This window comes from Trachinotus anak, unplaced genomic scaffold, assembly GCF_046630095.1.
Source record: "Trachinotus anak isolate AG129_WGS33_773 ecotype Australia unplaced genomic scaffold, CSIRO_AGI_Tana_v1 ptg000010l, whole genome shotgun sequence".
In the NCBI taxonomy this organism is placed as follows: Eukaryota; Metazoa; Chordata; class Actinopteri; order Carangiformes; family Carangidae; genus Trachinotus; species Trachinotus anak.
Window position 1 is genome coordinate 28701813 of NW_027273861.1, and position 22411 is coordinate 28724223.

At 44.5% G+C, this 22411-nt stretch overlaps 1 protein-coding gene across 8 annotated transcripts in view; it reads left to right on the plus strand.

Moving 5' to 3' along the window:
- The window catches only part of mast2 (microtubule associated serine/threonine kinase 2), a 158914-nt gene extending 153057 nt beyond the window's left edge, over positions 1 to 5857 (plus strand). For all 8 annotated transcript variants that reach the window (XM_071486596.1, XM_071486598.1, XM_071486593.1 and 5 more), the window contains one exon: positions 239 to 5857. In XM_071486596.1, the coding sequence (XP_071342697.1) occupies positions 239 to 1735 (1497 nt within the window). In that variant the 3' untranslated portion in view covers positions 1736 to 5857. The remainder of the gene's footprint in view (positions 1 to 238) is intronic.
- Positions 5858 to 22411: the final 16554 nt, after the last annotated feature.

Genomic DNA, 22411 nt, shown 5'->3' on the forward strand with positions numbered 1-22411 from the left:
CCAATCACAGCAGTAGTTATTTCACAATAACAATGTTAAAAATAACCAAATAAATGTTGTTGAAACTGAAAAACCTTTGGTGGAAAACATGTCACATGACACACAGTCGTCATAAAGTGATCAAACAAACCAGAAACAGCTGCACAAGCTCTGTTTTATTTTGCACATATGTTGGTTTCATATCTGAACAAGCTAGAGTCTGAGTCTGCTCTGTGTCTTCTTCCTCACTGTCCTGCAGGAGTCAGCCAGCGAGGGTCTGCTGTCCTCAGCAGGACGCGGCGTGGAGAAGGGCAGCCTGCAGAAACACTCGTCCTCATCCAGGAAGTTAGGACGACAGGAAGGGGACAGCTCCCTCATGGCAGTGTCTGGCTCTCTGGGCCTGGCCCCCGGGAAGAGCAAACTGAAGGACAAGCTCTCGGCCATCCGGCAGGACAGAGCCGAGCGGAGGGAATCGCTGCAGAAGCAGGACGCCATACACGAGGTGGATTCATCTGAGGACGAGACCGATGAGGGCTCCGAGGACAGCCAGGACGGACGCAGGGGGACCACCTTCACCCCTCCCCCCCTGCTGAGGCCCACCACTGTGAGAACAGGCCCTGGAGGCACTCTGCCGTCCCTCTGCCTCTCCCCCTGCACCCCTCACGCTACATTCACCCACACGGGGCCCTCGCAAGTAGGCAGGCCCACTCCCTCACACACCCTCCCCTCCGTCACAGAGACGAAGCCCGGACAGAGCCCCTCCTCCTCTGGACCAAAAGACGGAAGCTCTGCCTCAGCCACAGACGACGGTGTGAGACAAGAGCGGAAAGTTCTGGAGCAGAGCGGAACCACAAAACCCCCTCAGGGCCCCCTTCCCTTCTCCACTCCAGGCAGTGCTTTCATCTCAGTCAGCAAGGACACGTTCCTCAAGCCGACTCCTCCGCAAGACTCAAAGAGTCTCAGGGGAAAAAGTGGCCCCTCAGAGTCCAGGGCTGCAGACCAAACCCTGGACAGCCCTAGAACCACAATCCCAACTACCACAATCACTACAAGTACTCCTGAGTCAAGAGCTACCACAAGTACCACAGACTGCCCAACCACCGAGGGCCGAGAGACCCCCCGCTCCTCCTGCTCCTCTCCAGGCGTCCCCAAGGAGAAGAAAGAGGCCGACAACCGGAGACTGTGTGCAGCCGCCGCTGCCGCGAGTCTGAGCGCATCATCCTCATCCACCTCTAGCTCCAACTCAAGTTCAGGCTCCCCAGTCCCGCCCCCTGAGAGCAGCGTGGACAAAGTGGTGTCACAGCTGGCCATAGTGGCCAAGAGTGTTCTCGGTCCTGTGAAACTCAGCACAGGTTCAGATAAGAGCCAGAAGGACCCGAAAGCATCCAGAGGTGGCGTCCCAGAAGTCCCACCGACTGACCCTCTCTCATTCCCCCCCAGCTTCCCTCAGTCGCCAACCAGACAGAAAACTGGAACCAACTCACAGAGTTCGGCCAAACCCTCCACCCAAAAAGACTGCCCAGCCCCTGCACCACCACAAAGACCCACATCTGGGTCTGCAGGTCGGGAGAGTGCTGCCCCCTCTGCATCTGCACAGCGGCTGGGTGCAGCAGCAGCTCAGCCCGCCCTCCCCATCTCTGCAGCATCTGAGCCACAGCGCAAGAGGTCCGAACCCCAGACGACAACTGCCGCCGCCGCCGCCACCGCCACGTCCGCCTCGTCGCAACAAGACAAAGCAACCAGCAAGAAGACGTAGCAGCAGACGCAAAGAACCAGAACAAAATGTATAGATCACACCACTCAGTGCTGGCTGCAGGTTTTAAAACTCACACAAACTGCATGTTTGGAAGAAAACAACACATTAGTAACTTCGCACTAACCAGAGTTTGACGTTCAGAGCAAAAGAAAACTGTAGAGAGACAGAGAGCATCAGAGGCAGGGACAGATGTGGTAGTTCTAGTTCCATTCCAGCTGTTCTGTGCTCTTTATGTATGTGTGAGTTGTTTTGGTGTCCTGACGCTTTGCTTCCCGCTTTCAGACTCAACGCCACGAGGAGTCGGCGTTCTTTCTCTTTCTGCAAACGTGTAAGGGGCCTGAAGTAAAGAGCTCAGTGGTTTAAAGATGTAAAGCTTCCTCTCTCGTGGTCTTCTTCCCCCTCATTACCTTTCACCTGGATGTTCAGTAGAGCCTGCACACATGCTCCTCACAGTTTGGGACACACCTTACTGAACAGACCACTTCCCTTCCCTCCTTGCCCAACAATGTCCACTCAGTCATGACAGGAAGAAGATTGTGTCTGAGCAAAACAGCGTCCAACATATGTTTAGCAGTCTGTGTAAATGCATTACAGTGTGTTTAATAGGAGTAAACCTGCACCGTCAGTGAACACTCAGCACCCAGCTCACCAGGCCAAATTCAATTCTCCTCCCGCCACGCTCCCTGATGATCTGACTCTGCAGACCGGATGTTTTCCCTGAGCACGGACTGCAGGCATGGCTCAGACATCTGAGGACACTCCTCTGAATGTTGTTGGATTAATTTGGAGTTTGTGTGCATTTATCAGATGAAGGTGCAGTGGGTTAGTCACTGAGCTTCAGAGATTCAATCTGGTCCAATACTGGATTCAGATTCAATAAGTTCCTAGTTAGTGAGGTTCACTGGATGTGTTTGAACTCTGACCTTTGTCAGTGTTTCACTTCCAAACACACAGAGACGAAGCCAAGGATTTAAATAATGACCTGATTTTTATTGGCTGGGTGACATCAGCTGACACACTCACCTCTCGGACCACCTGCTCTTTATTTCAGGCCCCTCGGCCTCTGAAGGCTGCAGAGGTTTGATTTGGTATCTGGACCAACTTGCTGTGTTTTGTTTTTTGCCTCTAATCCTGTAAAGTTATCAGACTTTACTTTGTATATATGTGTGTGTGTGTGTGTGAGAGGGAGAGAGCGTTTGTTAATTTGTGCATGGTTATGTATATATATAAGAATATTTAAAATTCTGTTGTGCATCTGTTTTATACCCTGTGTGTGTGTGTGTGTGTGTCTGTGTCAGAGTGTGTGTGTGTGTTTGTCAGTGTGTGTGTCTGTGGCACAAAGCTTTTATGCCTGATGGAAGGTGGAGCAGGTGGAGACGTGTGTCTGGTTTCAGCTTCTGCTTCAGTCGGTAAAAACGAAGCAGTGAACCTGTTGAATTAATTCCTCCTGTTGTTTGTCGTCTTTTTTTCTCTCCTGTCGTCCTGACGACCTCCGTCATTCCTACTGTGTGTTTTAAAGCAGGAAACACTTTGCAGTTAGTTTTTTGGGTTTGGTTTGAGTCATATTTTGAAGCAGGTGTGAGTCCACTCATGTCGTACTTTTGAACGTCTCCTGCTGACGTTAAGATGAACTGAACCTCCCTCGGTGTTTTGTGTCTTTGCTGAGTTTGAGTTTGAAGGACGCTGATAACTGACATCAACACTGACTCTGTATCATGTTTACATGTTGTTTTTGTTTCTTTTTGTGTTGTTTTTTTTTTTGTTTTGTTGTCAATGGAACTTGTTGCCTGTAGCAATCAAATCTCCTCTGGCAGATTAGGATCATTACAAACAACTTGTGGGTGTTTTAGACGACTGATCGTAACGTGTGTCGTTCTGTTGTGTGATGAAGAGACTGGGACAGGTTTTTTAAAAAGGAGGAAGATCCAGCGCACATATGTCAAAATCATCTCCGCTCTTGTCGTCTTGTGGCGGTGCAGAAGTGTTTTAACATGTGTGTGTCTGTGGAATCGATCAGTGGTGCTGAGACTGGGGGGAGGAAGCAGCTCCTGACTTCTTAGGATTTATCTGCTTTGCGTCGATGAAGCTAATGACTGATGACGTCTCAGTTTGGTGGCGTCAGACTCAGTTAACCCGCAACACGCTGTCATTCACACACACACACACACACACACACACACACAACCCGAAGGTCTCGTCTCAGTGTGGTCAAACCAGGAAAATCAGCTGACTGACTCACTTTGATTCCACTGCTCAGAAACCAAAGCGGTGGCGCAGTCTGAGAGCGAGCACGGACGGATTCATCAGCACTGAGGTTTTACAGCAGCTGAGCACAGAATCCTGAGTTTTAGCTTCAAGCTTCACTGGTTCTTTCATTTCACTTTAACTCTATGATGCTTTGTGCTTTAGTGCAGATTTCAAACTGGTGACACATTAAATCAGGATTTTTCACTTAAAGCTAGAACTGAAAGGACCAATGTTATCGGCCGAGTTTTAGTTACATCAGTAAATTTTTTTGCCAGTAGTTTTATGTTAAAAAACTTATTGGGTGATATAAATCAATCAAATATCAGTGCCTCAAAAATCCACAAAGAATCCACTTAAAACTAGTTTTAGCTGAATCGTTGGTCTCTGTGCTCTTCAGTCCAGACCAACTGGTTAAAGATTCATTACAACAGTTTTGTCACTAAAAATCTTCTGTGTCAGTTCGAGCTCTGATCTGAGGACGCTGCCGTCAGCTCGGCTTCAGCTGGAGCTGTGATTTTCTAGCTGTGACAACCTTTGTGTGTAATCACACACACTCCAGCCCATCTGCTCTCAGCTGGTCCCCCTGTTAATGCTACATGGACAGCTGCTACACACACACACACACACAAGTACAGATGAAAATGTTTGCTATCTTATCTCGTGGTGCCAGTTTTACCATCTCCAGTGATCGTATAAACACACACACACACACACACACACACACTCTCCCGGGTGTAAAGATGATGGTCCAGCCATCTGCTGGAGAGTGAAGCAAGTGTCATTTTCCCAGGTGGAGTCGTTAATCTCAAGCCCCGAGTCTGTTGACCACACACACACACAGACACACACACACACACACACACACACACACACACACACACACACAGGGTCATGTTGGCCAACAACAGTCCCTCAGCCTCCTCTCTCTTGTCCCGGCCGGTGCAGCAATCACACTTAGCATTTTATTCTTTCAGGGTCTGGGATCAGTCTGAATGTTTCAGGGTCAGTGCCATAAATAAATAAATACATCAGTTTGAGAAACAAACATTTTTCTGCACTAAAGTTCTCAAATGTTAAATGTAGAAACAAAAGCATCTGTACTTTGCCCCCAAAAAAGAAAGTGCTTTTAGTCGCCAAACAACTCAGCAAAATAATCGAAAAATTAAATCAGATTTTTTTTTTCTCAAAACTGAGTTTGTACAAATTCAGGATTTTAAACTTTAAACTTACTCTGTGCCGACAAATCTTTGTGCATGGAAAACCTGTGATGTGTTGATGATGTGGTCTCTGCCTTCACTCAGATACTCAGATCCTGATCGATGAGCTCAGCTTCTGGTTTTGTCCCTAATGAGCTTCCGTACACCTCCGACTGGGCAGGAGCAGTTACAGGTCTATCTCTGAGGCACATAGATGATTTAAACATGTGAGTTTGGGTACGAGGTGAAGCCTTATTACCACTCAGGTGCACACACACACACACACACACACACACACACACACAAACACACACACACACACACACACACACGCTCTGACCCACCATTACATGAGATTCAGTGATGTTTCAGTGTGCAGTCCGTTAAGCTTGTATCTGTGTGTGAGGAGGCTGTTTTCGCTTCGTCTTTTATTGACTTGACTCTTGCAGACGACGGCAGTATTTCCGAGCTGTGTGTTGTGTGTTTGTCTTTGAGACGAGTGATGAAGAGGAGGAGGAAGATTCAGCCGTGCACCATAAAAGCTTGAGGAAGACATTAAGAAAGAGAAAAAAAACATTGCTAGAGTAAAACCAGTGCAATATCTTTTTATTTTTTATTGTGGTAAAAGCATGTTGTTGTCAATCTTACCTTACGACAATAATAAAGTTTTTTTTATGTACGGCTCAGTGTGCGCGGTGCTGATTGTGTTTTATGATGTTTTTTTCTTTCACTCTGTTTTATGTGCCACATCATGCTTTTACATTAAGGCAGCATTTTGTGGAGAGAAATCTGCCACTGAAAACACATAAAGTCAGACACGATGAATGAGAACTGGCCCCAGGTCAGGAGCCTCAGGCTGCTACACTGCAAAAAAATGTCTTTGTCTTATCAAGTCCTTAAAGGAACATCCTGGTTTGTACTTTTAGCCACTAATTTTATCCAAAAAATAAAAAAGATTTAACTGGAAATTCAGACACATCACCAGAAAGAAATATGACAGGACAACAATGCGATGAGAATTCAAAAATATAACTCAAAAATCTTAAAGGTTCCATATTTTACTCTTCTCCTGTGTTTTATCTGAAGTGTTGATCTCCAGCAGAAGATATATTTGTGGTTTTAACATCTCCTCTCTCAGGCTTCTCTCTGGAGCTCTAGTAACAACAGGTCAGTCAGCCAATCAGAGGAGAGGCTCAGAGCCTCTCCTCTGATTGGCTGACTGATTTCTGAGTGTTCTCATAACAATATAGCAGATTTCAGGTAAACACTCAGAAACCAAATCCTGCAAGGTGGGATGGTGGGTCCAGGTGGGCGGGGCTTGGGGCATGGCTGAGAGTGGTGACTGCTTTGTTGTGACATCACAAAGTTCCAGAAGTCCTGACGGCTGGTTTTAAGGCTCAGTTTCTGAATACAGGCTGTGTGCATTTCTCTGTGGACCGAGGCTTTGATACTTTCACAGTATTAATATAGAACCTAGACCTGCTTTATAATCACAAACACATGGACATCCACCTTTAGACTGGGTGGAGCTTTAAAAACCCAGCACTAAGAATATTTCAAGCGGTTAGATCTGCTTGTACTTCAAACTGAGAAAGGCCCTTTTGAAATGTTGCTGTTTAATTAAGCTACAGTTTGTTTCTTAGTCAAATCACCTGAACATTGAAGGAACAAATGTTGTGGGATAGCAAAAAATAAATAACTTTAAAGCATAATTTGCCTTAAAACTGTTGTGATTTCTTTGAAACACTGACAAGAAAAACTGGATGCATGTAGCACAGAGTCATGTAGTTTGTAGGAGGAAGTTGTGACACACTAATCGCTCACCTGATCCTCACCTCACATGATGTTCCTCGAGTTCTTCTTCTCTTCGAACGTTAACGTTCACGGCTTGTTAATGGCTGAATGCTACAGGCGCTAAATGATGCAGCGCTGCCACTGAGCTTCTCTGTGCCAAGAGGACGAACAAGTGGCATGAAAGAGCAGAAACCAACGAGCGTCTGAGCTCCTGGACATCGCTGCTCTGCCTCAGGTTTGGATCTTCTCATCTTTTGAATCTCACTTGAGTTTTTCTGCCCTAAAAATATTCTGACTGAACTGTTCTCCCTGTTTCTCTGGATGATCCACAAGCACACTGAGGACGGTTTTCAGCTGAAGTGAAGTCTTCAATGTCCAGCACAAACTTCACTCTGCTCTCTCCTGGTGTGGAGACACAAAAAAATCTAAACTATCTGCATGAAGAGAAAATCTGTTTTTAAATCACTATGGTAACGTAATCAGCATCTTTACGATTCAGGTTTTTTTTTGTTTGGTTTTCGAGGTCATTCTCAAGAACCTGATATCTCCATAACAGCTTGAGGGAACTTCTCTAAATTTGGCACCAACATTCATTTGGACTCAAGGATGAACTGATTAAAATTTTGTGGTCAAAGGTCACTGTGACTAACAGATTCATACACTAATTAGGACACAATTTAACTCAAATATGTATAAGGATAAAATTAAGTGATGACATTTTACATCCAAAAGGTCAAAGGTCAACTTGCAAAAACACATCTGAACATCGGGAAGGGGAGATTGTGACCATATTTCCTGCAGATTCTGTGGTTGGTGGAGGTGGTGACTGTTTTTACAGTGTTTTGCCTTTTTGTTCTCAGAAGGAAACGGAAGCATTTTCCTTTCACTCTGCTCCTCAGATCCTTCATTTCATAAATATGATGTTAACCCCCCCCCCCCCCCCTTCCTGGTTCATGCCAGATATTTGATTCTCACTCATTTGTTCGCATCACGTCCTGGTGTCCTTCCACAGAGCGAGGGTGAGCTGGAAAGTGGCAGTAAATTATCTGTAAACTCATTTTCTGAGCAGTTCTGTGTATTATCAGTAAAGTGGCTTCATCCACTCAGTTAAGCTGTGGCTTTCTGCGGCGCCCAGCTCCCTAATGGGGCTTCAAATGGGCCAATCAGCTGCTGGATGTGTGTCCGCTGTCTCCCTCCGTCTCTGCAGGAGATTTCAGGCGTCTTAATGGTCTTGAGAGACAGCTTCACTGGGGCTTGCGGTGCATTTACTGGGGGTAATGACTAATCTGTGCAACCGCCGCAGGGCCGACGCACTTCGAGGAAAGGAACAGCAGTAAAATGGAGCTCCATTAGCTTTCCTCGCTACCACTGCAGCCCCTCGCTAAAGCACCTCACTCTCCCGCCAATCGACTGCTGAGGTCAGAGGTCGCATCGCCTGATTTAAACACCACCTACCACTGCATTCTGGGATAATTGGGTCCCTCTCCCCCCTTTCTGCCTCACTCTTCCCTCCCCATCTCAATTCCTTCCATCCATCCAGGCATCCGCGGGGAGCTGTCAGAGCGGAGGAAGAGAGCGAAGGGCCTCTCTCAGTCTTTACTGGGGGTCCTGAGGGGATGGAGGTACACATGGTGGTGGTGAGGAGCTCTGACAGGAGGCAAACAGCCGCCCTACACACACACACACACACACTCACACACTCACACACAAGGAAAAACTGGAGGAGCAGTGACAGGCAGGCAGCGCAGGGTGATGAATTGCCAGCTTCGCCTCGCTCTGACACGGCTCTACATGACCGGGCAAATTCATTCCAGGCTGCTGGGGGGGGGGGGACGGAGCAGGAAGAATTGAGGGGGGAAGAAGGACGACAAGAGGAAACAACTGACGGGATTTGGCCTCGTGCCATCAGTCAAACAAGAAAACTGAAGCCGTCAGACTCAGATTTGTCTTTGACCTTTTGACTGACCTCTGGATCCACCAGGACCAACGCAAAAACCTCAAAAATTAGGTTAATTCTCCTTTTTATATTTTTCCTGTTTATTTACCTGTTGAAATGCTGACACATTAACTCACTGAATTTCGCAATTTTTGCTCATTTTAAAAGTTTCTTTTACACCTTTAAAGACAAACGTCAAGACCCGGAAGATCTTGTCTTCACTGACCTCCAGGACTCTGAGCTCTCACCTCACTGCAGTGATGTACAGGTGTTCTCCGGGGCCTGATGACATCATTGTTGGGTGTGGTTACAGGTGCAGCAGAGCACATGTTCATTACTTTGGTTTCCTGCCTAATTAATGTAGTAACAGTTCACAGCAGACTGCATGAGTGTGTTCACATTGACAGGTATGTCGACATGCAGCGACCCGGATGTTTCCCTCCTCACTTCTGAACTCGACTGAGGGAGGAGATGTCATCCGTGTGACCTCACACAGGAAGTGAAACATTCCCGTTTTTCATCATTTCCTGTGAGTGAACAACAACAGTGTTTGATTCTGATGAAATACACACTTCACCACTGTCCTGACTGAAGTGTCTGAAGAGACTGGAGGAGCAGGGGGGTGCAGCTTGCACATCTCTGTGTTTGGGTTATTGATAATGATTATTGCTTTTGGACACATGTCCGCCTCAGAAATTGACAAAAAAGTTGACGAATGGCAAAACATCTCTGCAGATTTTCCTCAGTCTCCTTCTTAAAGTTCTGACCCCTCAGCTCAGTCATTATCAGCCACAGGGGAGAACAAAGAACAAAGTTACTTCTGTTTTCAACTTCCTCATCACCATTAGTGAGCAGGCCGAGGTGATTAAATCCGGCTCGTGATTGGTTCAGGCCTGGCAGAGAGAGATTGCCCATTACTCCCTGTGTTCTAATTGGTCTCTGTAGGTAGCAGGTGCCAGGTACTTAATGAGGCCTGTTGTGGCTGATGTATGGCCACTGTAACGTCTGTCCCATCGCACCCAGGATGATGATGCCTAAGAGACTAATAGTGCATGAAATAGCTGCCGTTGTGAGGAGGTTGTTGTGGAGGCAGAAGGAGCGTTTCTGTTCGGATCGATCGTCCGGTCGAGGTGGTCAGAGGGTCGCTTTCTTCTTTGTTGAAGCTGAAAAAAGTGGTGGAGATGCAGAGAGAGGACAGAACCTGCTACTGTTGTTCCTCAGACTTAATCAGAGAATCCCCCCCCCCCCCCCCCCCGGTCCTCCTTCTGTTCTGTTCTGCTTCCCAGGACGATTCTCTTTAGACTCTGACAGATTTACTCCTCAGGAACTCCTTTTCTCTCGATTATTTCTTGTCTCCTTTTTAGTCTTATTACCAGTAGTGAACAGAACATTCAGATTTTGTTTGAGTAAAAGTATCGATGCAGTAAAAGTACAACAGTATTAACAGTATTTAATATTTCTGGTTGAATTTTCTTGTTTCATCAACCTAAACGTGTCAGAAGCAGTTTAAAGGAGCTACTTGTGAGTTTTGCTGTTGCTGCATAGCCAACGTTAGCGTTAGCAGCTGCTAACAGTTTTGCAAAGAGCTTCAGCCATTGTTGCGTTGTTTGATTACCACCTCTGGAGACAGGAGGTTAGAAAAGGGTTGACGTTCGATGCTGACGTTGGCTACGTAGCAATAGGAAAACTTATAAAAAGGTCCTTTAATGTTGGGTCTCGTCAAGTTGAAGCTGATTTTAATTTATCTGGAAGTTTAATCTAAAAAATGCATCAAATATTACAAACTGATCAAATAAAACACTTCCAAGTAACTAGTTAAGTTAACTTAATCTGTTAATTGAAATAATTAATTGAAATTAACTGGAAATACACAAGTAAAACTCAACTTGACATCAGAATGTGAACCCTCTGTGATTTTAATAAAGTTAAATAACAATTAATTTGTCGTCCACCTGATGTGAGCAGCTCTCAACATTATTCCACCACCGCTGCAGCTTTCACAAAGGAAGTCGTTAAGGATTTTACCTGGATTCACCTCATCAGACAAAAGTGTCCCACGGTGCCGGCAGCACCCTCAGGTGTGTGTCTGTGGTCCCACCTTTAACACACACACACAATCCCACCCTGATAAAGACCTTCCAACTGACTGTGTGAACAAAGAGGCTGCTGTTCAACAAAGGACTGATAGGAAGGGGTTAAGAGCTCCAGAGAGAGAGAGTGTGTGTGTGTGTGTGTGTGTGTGTGTGTGTGTGTGTGTGTGTGTGTGTGTGTGTGTGTGTGTGTGAGGAGTGTGTGTGTGGGGAGTGTGTGGGCACCCTGGGTCTCCATCAGTGCCTGGCTGATTGATTGGGTCGTCAGCCAAGATAAAAGATCCCGTCCTCACAGCACGGCCACGCAACACCCCGGGGAGAGAGAGGCACATGCTAACACACACACACACACACACACACACTGTACTCAGAGGCATGCACTTGGATACCTGTACTGAATACAGATCTGCCCCCCGTTCTCCTGGCTGTGTTTACACTCCTGGAGCAAAGTGCTGTGAACATGCATGACTACATTTCTGTGCACGCTCAGACACACACATGCATGAATTATTTTCATCAGATTTAAAAAGCACAGGCATCGTTCTTCATTAATTTATCACAGGTGAAAACATGCACCTACAGCTGGATGTGGACATGGAAGACATCAGATGTGAAAACATACATTTCAGTTGTAACATGACGTTTGAGAAATTAGAAAAACACACATGTGCTTTATCGTCTGTACAAACACCATTCAACAGCTGGGAACAACAGCTAAGAGCATCATGAAAAAGGAAACTAAATAAAAAGAATAATGCTACTGGCTGCACTGAACTCATGAATCAAATGTGCTTTTTGGCTCTTTACAGATCAGTGTGTAAACTGCCCTGCAGTCACTAAACCAACCACCAGTCTAAACTAATGTCTCTGTTTTTCACTTTGTTTGAGTGAACTCATCTTCTTTCTTCAGCTATTTGACTATTTACACCCACATGGAACAGCCAATGGTTCCCTACGGATCCTGGGGTATAGCAGAGGAGGGTGTGGTGGGTGGGCACCAAAACTACTTGGTTAAGTTTAGAGAGCCTAAAACGTAAGTGTCAGTACCCACATTGGTTATCCACACTGGGTGCAAATAGCACAGGTGGATACAGACACGTAGGTGCTGGTCTCTGCCATGCTATGCACCTGGGTGTAAATAGCCACATTGATTATCCAGCTTGGGTGCAAATAGCATTGTTGGCTACAGACACATGGGTGCAGACAGCATCTGTGTCAGTTTTACAAGTCGACAGAGCCTTTAACAGACTGGTCCCACATTTGAACAGCCAGCCTCAGTTCAGAGTTTGTCCTGCAGGGGCTGCTGCTGCTGCAGCGTCCTCCTCTTTGTTTCCTCTCACTTTTCTCCTCATTCATTTTTTCTTTCAGTCCAGACGTTTTCATTCTGCCTTCCAGAGGCCACTTTATCATTCTCTTTATCTCTCCTCTCTCTCTCTTTCTCTGTGTTTTTAGACTCCCTCTTTGATTGTTGGAGCTGTGGACTCACACCAGACCTCGACCCTCCACCTCCTCCATCCTTCATTGATTTGAATTTGTGTCTCCCTCTCTCTCTCCTCTCAGTCGCTCTGACTTCTGCTCCCACATTCATTTTTAACCTCCCTCCCTCGCTCCTCTCTGGTCAGGCGGTGGAGGAGCTGTTTGAAGACTCTGACATCTCTATCAGAGAGGAGTCCGTCAGCAGGGAGGAACAGCCTGAAATATATACGAGGAGCGCTCACACACACTTATGTTCTCATGTTTACACCAGTAAAATTTTGTTTTTATCCAAATGTGGAGAAAAAAAAGGTCTAAAAGAAAATTCAAGAATCTATATTAGATTAAACAAGACTATCTCTCTGTATCATGTTATGTTGAGCTTATGTAAAAGCCAAAGACGTTTAGTTGCTCACATAATAACTGCACAATTATTATTTTATTATTTATATATAATAAAATAATAATATATTATTAAAAAAATTATATATTTATTATTTATTTACTTAATTATTATCTATATTGTGCACACTGCAATAGTTTTTCATAACCATGAAATATTCTGATGCACAGATAAAATTGGAGATGTTGTTCTGATTATTTGATTAATCTTTACTTTAATCCCTCTAGTTTGGAATTCCATATTCTATATCAGTAATTTATTAATCTTATTGTTGACATAAAGGTCTGAAAATCTGAGGATATAAGTTTAAGTGACCTGCTGCTTTGTGTTGTTTGCACCGAGCAGAGAACAGATCCAGGGTTTCTGATTATGTGAAGAACTCCGGGCATATTTATTCACAGGTATGATAATAAAACTACTCTGTCGTCATACTACACCTTCACTGTCACACCTACCCAACCTTAACATTAACATTAACCTGAAGGCCACAGCGTGCTTCACAGGAGCCTGTTGATTCGTTTGACGGCGTCTCCTCCTCCCTCATCTGAGACGCTGGAGTCAGACGAAGCTGCGTTCAACAACTGTAACTTTTGCCTTTTGACGTCGATGGGATGAAACTTCACGAGAACTTCTGAAACATGTTAAACCTATGAAGCAGGTCTTCACCCTCAGACAGACCTGTGAAGAGAAAAAGTCCAAATGTCTCAGGTTCATCTGTCAACACTCAGTCATAAAACACACAAACACATTTCTACAGGCCTCGATGTAGTGAGACTGTGTGTGTGTGTGTGTGTGTGTGTGTGTGTGTGTGTGTGTGTGTGTGTGTGTGTCCATGCTGGGCTACAGTGATCAATAATTCAATGAGACTGTGTGGACCTGAAATCCCAGTCTAGCCTCTGGCTTCACATCGTAATGAAGAAATAAGTTCAGAAATGTCTCATTAGTCGCCTCCCACTGACTCTGTGCCCCCCCCCCCCCCCCACGCTTCTGTTTCTGTTTCTCCTGCTTGTTTTCCTTCTTCTGTCAATTCTACATTTTCCTTTTTCATCCTCTGTTGTTTTCTGCATCCTGCTCTGGATCTCAATCGGTCTCATGAGATAAACAGAGAAGCAAACACGTCGAGATCAGAACAGCAGATCAGCATCTTTGTTCTCAGCTCCCTCTGCCTCGTCTGTTTTTCTCTTCAGTGCAGCTGAGCTGGCAGCACCATCACTTCCTTCACGCTCAGCCACCGTTCTCCAACTCTAATAGTGTTGTGGCAAACGAACTCTCACCCTCTGTGCTTCATCAATGTCACTCACTGGGCCGGAGAACAAGTACATATTCAATTACTGGCAGGGGTTTGGTGGCGCTGGAAGCATTAAAATGTAGATGACCCAATTAAGCCATAGGAGGGCACTGTTTGATCAAATTAAGAGCCACACAGATCCGTATAAAAGATGACGCTATTCAAAAATAATTACTGAAAGAAAAGTGCATTTACAATCTGCTGTGCAAACAGCACAGCATTCAAGGGGTTTATTTTTTGATATTTTGTTAGATTTATGTCCTTAATTGTTCCATTTTTGGAAATGTATTTAAATTGGCTTCAGCAGTTGTGAGCCACAGTAACAAAAAGGAGCCTTCCCAAGGGTGTGCAGAGGTTTGGGTCTATTTTGGAATGAATTTAATTATCTCCCAGAGCTGGAAGTGGGTCGAGGTTCTGTGATGTGAAGGTAAAATGTAGCTCGACTGCAGCATATGCTACAGCCAGAGCTCTGCAGACGCCAGGTACACAGGGTCATGTTTGTTCTGGATCTTTACTCTGCATCATATGGTGATATTTCAGATAATAAAGAAATGCATTTCCCAGTTTGGTGCTGAAAAAAGACCAGTGACCTCAGCTGGGTCCAACACCTTTGGGATGAAGTGGAACATCAGTGCTGGACCTCGCTGATGCTCGATGTGTCTGAATGGGAGTGAATCTCTGCCAGGAGAGCAGAGGCTGTCAGAGCAGCAGGTCCACGAACACGGTGTCACAGTCACATCACTCCTCAGGTATCAGTGTAAAGTCACTTCTGGACGTGTAGAGAACCTCAGGTGAGTCAGGTGTAAATATACTGTGTCTGTATAATAAAACACTTTCTGGACGACAACAAATCTAGATTCAGTTCTTCTTCTAAAAGCTGCGAGGAGCCTCATCTCTCTTGTTTTTTCACAGTATCTTTCCACACTTCAAAAATCTACCTCTCAGTATAAATGAGTGGACTGAGATTAGATAAAGTAACTCTTCTTCATTTGTTCTCTGATTTAAAACACTTTGAACAGCAGATCCTGTCTGAAGGTGCAGATGAAGCTACAATAACAAAGACAAATTTTTCCTTTTGTTGTTTATGTCGCATCATCAAACACCTGTTTTCCATCCAAAGTGTTTCTGCACATTATCACACATGTATCAAATAAATTAATTAATAAAATTAATAAACCTGAAACTCCTTCAAACCAAACCTGATGCTCCCCTGGTGGAGACTGGATGAATTACACCAAAAAAACCCACCCCCACCCCCCTGACCTCATTGTCTCCACTGATTGGCAAACACCAAACACCTGAGACTGACACAACCAGGAAGTAGCTCCACACACCTACATCCCTGACCCCTGAGTCTTTGACCACATTTAACATCATTAACAGGGGAGTTGCTCCTTTGTCTCCCGGGTTTACCTCAGAGAGGCCTGAGAATGAAACATGGACACAGATACACGTCATTATCACGTCATCCACCTGCTGGAATTCAACTCAACGATCCAGGAGACGCTGACAGAAAGGTAAGGAGCATTTCCTGAACTGTTGGAGCTGTTTCCAGTGAGATTTTGTGCTTCGTGTTTTGGATGTTCTCCTCAGTGCTCTGGCTGCTGGTGACAGTCTGCTCTGTCCTGTCAGCGGATCTCCTCCTGTTCCTTCTGCTCTCTGCTTCTCAACTCCTTCGAGACTTACTCTTGGTAAAGACTTGTAGAATAACTAAATGAATTTGTCCATTAGCAGCCTTTGAGAACCGTTTTCAGTTGATTTCTCAAAGTATTTCGCGTTTGGATCTCTGCAGGGACTTAATCCCAGAGACATTTGCACACAACAAAGAGAATTACATTTTTTTTATTTTTTTTTTTAGATGCCCATCTTCCCCTTAGTAAAGAGAATAATTAAGGTAGTGGCATGTTGAGATTTGCTGTCACCGAGTGAAGCTCTTTGGTGATGAGCCTTTGGTGAAGCCAGGCTTCATCTAAAGGAGGCCACAGCTCTCAGGAGAAGCCCCAGGAAAAAAAAAAAAACCCCTGCAGCAAAAACTAACTTTAGTCACATTAAAACGCCGTATTAGCTCCCGTCTATATGCAGATTAGATTCACTGGGTGGCCTCATTTCATACAGTGAATCATGAACTGATCATGCGTGGGAAGACTGTACAACACTTCTCTGTATTACAGTCAACATCACAGACACAGCTGCACAGACATGTGTTATCTTAGATGTTTTTTGTCTTGTTTACTGACCTCTGCTAATTTGACCTGAGGCCACTGTGCAGTGTATTTCATGTAGTTTCACTCTACAGAATAATAAATGTGCTGTTCTTCACCATGTTGTCTTTGTTAAAGAAGATTTTGACCCCAAAAAAAAAGTTGTATTTTAGTCATTTGATTTTTAGCTACAGTTGCATTTTAGTCTAGATCAGTGGCTCCCAACCAGGCCGTGGCCCACAGGAAGTGTAGGGTAATTGTTTTTTTTCTAGCTGAAATTAGCAGCATTATGTTACAAGATGCTTAATTGAGCAAAAGGCCAAGCAGCTAAATTAGCCTCCAGAGTAAAGATATTGTTGGACAGTGGAGGAAGCTGTAAGGAGCAAGTGATGTGTTTTTCTTTTATAAGTTTTAGTCCAAACTAGAATCAGTTTCCTCCACCAATCAGCCAAGTTGCAGTCATAGTGACCTTGACCTTTCACCTTTGACCACCAAAGTCTAATCGGTTCATCCATGGGTCCATTTGAACGTTTGTTGAGAGAGAGGGATCAGGTTTAGAAGCTTGTCCGTGGACGAGTACGTGTTCGACAGTTTTTCATCAGGAACTTAATCCTGTGCATTGCTGCAGAAATCATCTCTCTGTGTATGGTGAAATCCTTTCACTGCTGCAATCAGCACCAGTGGAGTTACTCTTTTTCTACAAAGCCAGAAAAATCATCTTCCCAGTTTCACTCAGTTAAAAAAAAAAAAAAAAACTTGGCCCAAATTCAGTATTACATCATATGCTTTGAGAGCTTTCCTCTATATATACATATATATTTCCAGTGTGTGTACTGTATATGTGTGCAGACTCATCTGGGTGGCTCTGGGCTGGCTGTGTTTAATGACTATGAAGATACATACGCTGGGATGTCAGAAATCTGTGTTTGGATGAAGTTTTCTCACTCTTGCCATCAGCAGATCATACAGAATATTTGATTCGCTTTTCCAACCGGCGCTCATGGGGATTTGGTAATACTGTCAAAAAAGATGTGAGGAGAAGTTGAGAGGAGAGATGGAGGGAGATAGCAGGAGAGAGACGGGCTTTGATCAACAGGAGATCTCTCCGGCTCTCTGGCAGCCAGAGCTCGCTCTCCTGAAACAGGTCTCTCTCTCTCTCTCTCTCTCTCTCTCGCTCGCTCGCTCTCTCTCTTTCTTTCTTGTCTCTTCCTGTTGTTCTCTTCGTCCTTCAGTTTGCCCTTTACTCTCAAAACTTACAGCTCTATACATTCAGACCCACAGAGCATAGACTCTGCTTTTAACTCCTGCCTTTGTTCTTTGTCTCTTGAATTCTTACAACTCCTCAGCTCACACATGACTGAAACTATACAGCCCAAAGTTTGTTTTCAAATTCAGCCTGAAACTGCTTCACCTTTGATTCTCAGTGAAGTCACGTACTAGGCTTTGACAGACGGCAGAGTGGAAGTGCAGAGATACTCATCCCTTATATGCTGCAGGCCATTAGACTGTCGCTGGTTCAGGGTGTCGCTCTTTGATGAGCTGTGGGATGAAGATGGGTAAGGTTGGAGGAGGTTTATTCCAAACAGGAGTTACTGTAATTATCATCAGTTCCTGCTCTAAATATAATTCACATTACGTCTCAGCATGGTCTGCATGTCTGTTAGACTTGTGAAGACTGTGAGTATAATGTTTGTTTTCTCTTTTCCATTTTGTACCCACCTCATTCCAGAAGCTGGATCAGTCAGGCGGCTTGGTTGATGGTCAGGTCTGTTGTTCGAGGTACAGCTGTCAGCTCCTCTGTCTCAGGATTAACACAAATATTTAGAAAGACATTTACATGTAACTTCAGAGAAAGTTCCATCCATTTGAGTCCAGATGAGGTTTGTTCCTGATATCAACATCAAAATCACCCCTTCATCCCCTACCCCAGCCCACGTCCTCAGAAACCTGGGTGTCATGTTTGACGACCAGTTCTCCTTCTCTGTGTTGCATCTGTCTCCCGGTCGTGCCACGTAAATAAAAATCAGGCTGTACCTGACTCTCACCTCAACTACTGCAGCGTCCCTCTGACAGGTCTCCCTTCATGCACAGTGAAACCCCTACAGATGCTCCAGAATGCTGCTTCAACCAAAGGACACATGTCATTTTACTACTCATTGACCTCCAGTCCTCCCATGACTGCGAGAATCAAATCCAGTCCCTAATGCTGCCTTTAGAGTGACTTCTGGGTCTGAACCATCCACTTGAACTCAGTGATTCAGCCTGATGCTCCTTCTCCTCCACTGTGTTCCATCAGCATCCCTGCACACAGACAGTCTCAGTCCAGACTGCTCTGGTCTGTGGTTCCTGATGGTGGAACCAGCTCCTGGAGTCCATCAGAGCAGGGGCACCTCCTCTCCTGACTCCTCTAACACCCTGACATGTCTGACCAGCTCTGACCATGATTTTTGGTGCCTGATCTCTTTGCACTTATTGAATAGAACATATAAGAACATGCACCAGATAAGCCAGACTAGACTGACCAACTAGATTTTGATGTGGGGCCAATCATAGGATCTCCATGTTAGGCAGTTTGCAGCCAATTAAATTACCAGAAATGAATTTCCAGTAAACCTTTGGGTCTCTAGAGGCCCTGAGGGTCTGGGGTTGGGCTCGGTTTAAACGCAGCTCTGGTCTCTGTCGGGACGTATGGTACATGTTTACTTCTCTGGTCAGTGAGTGTTTATCAAAGCTGTAGCTTTACTGAGAAGATGATGTTTTCTTCACCTAAAGAAATTCATGAGAAATAAAATTTTAAAAGCTCTGCTCTGAAGAATTATCAAAATTTCTCTCACACACACACAGTTAACACATTTAATCTGTAGATTGAGGGCATGTGGGGGAGGCTGGATATCTGCAGTGCCAGTGCGGAGGCAGTGAGATTGAGGTCACTCTCGTCGATACGTGTGTGTGTGTGTGTGTGTGTGTGTGTGTGTGTGTGTGTGTGTGTGTGTGTGTGTGGAGACTGTAGTGTTCACAAATGTTTGCGCTCTCTGGTCAGCCGGTCTGTGATGTGAGATACGCCGTCCTTGTATTTCATGGCTTTGAAATTCACCACACAGATAAAAAGTCAGCTGTGTTATTTCATGCTATGGCCGACACACACACACTGAGGTAAACTCACACTGTGCACGATTCAGAGGAAGCAGCTATTCACCAATTATTCATGTGACCATCATGAGTCCACGTTTCTGTTATTTGGCTTCTCGTTGTGAACAGAAGTGATTTCTAAACTCAGCTAACCTGCACGTGTTCATAACTTCTGCTCCTGTACGTCCTTGTCCTGTGCTGCCGGATGTGACCCTGCTGTGGAAACGTTTCTGTTGTCAGTGCTCGGTCTTCGGTCCCTGGACCCATCCGGCTCCACAGACACTAACACACAGAGGTTTCCAGTAAATACCTGAGAGAGCAGAGAAATGAACCTGCCAGGTTTAACCGTCTTCACAGCAAGGACGAAGGTGAGGAAACGTTTCTGCTCAGAGGATCATGTTTCATGAAAAATTTTATCATTTCAAAGTTATGTAGATGATACATGGTGACCAGATGTCGCAGTTTGTCCAGCTGGGAGTCCTGAGCTGAGTCCCGACAAGTAAAATCCTGGTTTTCACCTCAATTAAACTAATAATTATAATATTATACTTGTTGTCAGTGTTTACATAGATGTTTATCATGTGCTGTCCCACTCATTATAACCTAACCCAGTAAAATCATGACTGATCTTAGGACACGCCCAGACCTTGACCCTGTGGATACTATAGACATGAATGTTTCTGACCCTGAATGTCTCGTGTTTAACTGAAATAATGTGGATAACATTACCACAGTCCATCTCATCGAAGTGTCTCAAGGTTCTCTACACTTTTTAATCAACGTGGCCGTCTCCAGTCTGAACTCTGGAACACCAATGAACTGGTGGACTGTTTTAACTCTGCACACACACACACACACACACACACACACACACACACACACACACACAGTCTTCTCAGCAGAAGCGGCCTTTGATAGACAACATTCGTGACAACATTCATTTAAAGCTCTTCCTGGTCTCTGTGTGTTATACAACCAGCTGCCAGGTCATCATCAAACATACTTTTATCAGTCAGCCTTTCTTGATTTTACTTTTACCCAGATTACTTGATTCTTATAGGTTTTTAATGGATTTTATTGCTTTTCATTGATTGTTCTTTTGCAGGTATTTAGCTTCATTTGTAGCACAGTAGGGAAACTCTGTAATTGTCTCTGTGATCTGCTGTTTTAATTTGCTGCTCTGTGTGAAGCACTTTGCAACGTGGGTTCAGAGAAATGCTCTTTAAATACAGATTATTATTATTATTATTATTATTATTATTATTATTTAAAAATAATAATAACATTCTGTCTGACCACAAGCAGCAATGAAACAATGACATAATTACAGTTATTTGTTGGGTCCCTTCCTTCAGGATACCACGGGAGGCAGGGAGAGAGAGCAATCAACAGAGTTCTCTCTCTCTCTCTCAGTTGATTTTTGCTTGGGTTACATTAACCTAATCAGGGATAAACTGACCATGTGAATAATGAGAAGTTTTGCTCTAATGTGAACTTAATGCAGGAAGTCACTGAGACAGAGAGAGTGAGATCCTTAGATCTGGAATTACCTGATGCCTGAATTTAGTGTTTTCCTTTACATACATTGAGACATTTCCACCATAAATTGATGCAGAAAAAGTTTTGGTGCAAAAGCAGTGTTTGACGCTCAGATTTTTGAGGGGAGGAGCCCCCCCCCATGACAAAGTTAAAACTAGTGCGCTAGTAGCACAAAATTCTCAGCCTTGTGAGCAGCTGTTAGACTTTTTTTGTTTTTCTGCTCCAGACCTTCTGGAGCCTCACGACAGTTCTGGGTTTACAAGATTAACCTTGGCAGGATCCCATCTAGAACATTAACCAGATTTGTCCTAACTCCTCTTCTCTAATTTCCTCCCACCTACTTACGGTAACCAGACAGACAGGCAAAAGGTTCCTAAGCCAATAACTTGTGATTCAGAGAATCCTTATCTTACTCCTGGATTTAGACCAAATCCACATTAAAGTGAATCTGCTGCAGGGACAGTGTAACCGTCCTAATCCTGCACTAACAGTCCTGTCTGTATGGTTAGTGTCCGGCCCCATTGGCCTGATGGTCACAGGTATCACCACTAACGCTACTGAGAAGTTAGAATCTGTTTAATCTACTTAATCCAAGTTTAATCTCCACTGGCTGCCGTCATTCTGTCCTTTCAATGGTTGTTTGAAGGTTTAGGCAGTGTGGATGGATGGATGAGATCGTTTGGAGGCAGGAAAGTTGTATGATGAAAAATAATCATACCAAGTTTTGGAAATGTTCTTTGCATTTGTCTTTATATTCAAACCTTAATCAATGATCATCGGGAGCACAACTGACACTCACCCTGGTTTCTTGGTTGTCTAATCAGCCCAGATCCTCTTATAAAGTCTTCATCTTATTTGCACGAAGTCTGTCAGCATCCGAGCAGTGACTTTGATCCTGTTTGCTCACACGCTTCATATTTTACTCTTTACAAGAATCACAGTGAAAAAGTGAGGGGACTGATGTTCAGTTGACTGTTGTGGTTTTCTGGGTGTTTTTTATCTCATTATAGACTGATGTGACAGGAGAAGAGTTTTAGCCCTGGGGCTCTGTAGAAGGTACTGTAACTGTGGGACGGTTTTGTTGTATATTCTGTTATTTAGAAGAAAAGGCAACTTTTAAGTTGCCATTTGTTTTTGAAAAATAGTTCATGTTTCACCTTAAAACGTCTTGGTCATGATGTCGTGAACTGTCAGTGATCTGCATTTTTGCAGGTTTGGACTGAAGGACTTGCTGCTCTGACGATTGTTCCAGATGAATTCTGGGTTCTATATTAATACTGTGAAAGTATCAAAGCCTCAGTCCACAGAGAAATGCACACAGCCTGTATTCAGAAACTGAGCCTTAAAACCAGCCGTCAGGACTTCTGGAACTTTGTGATG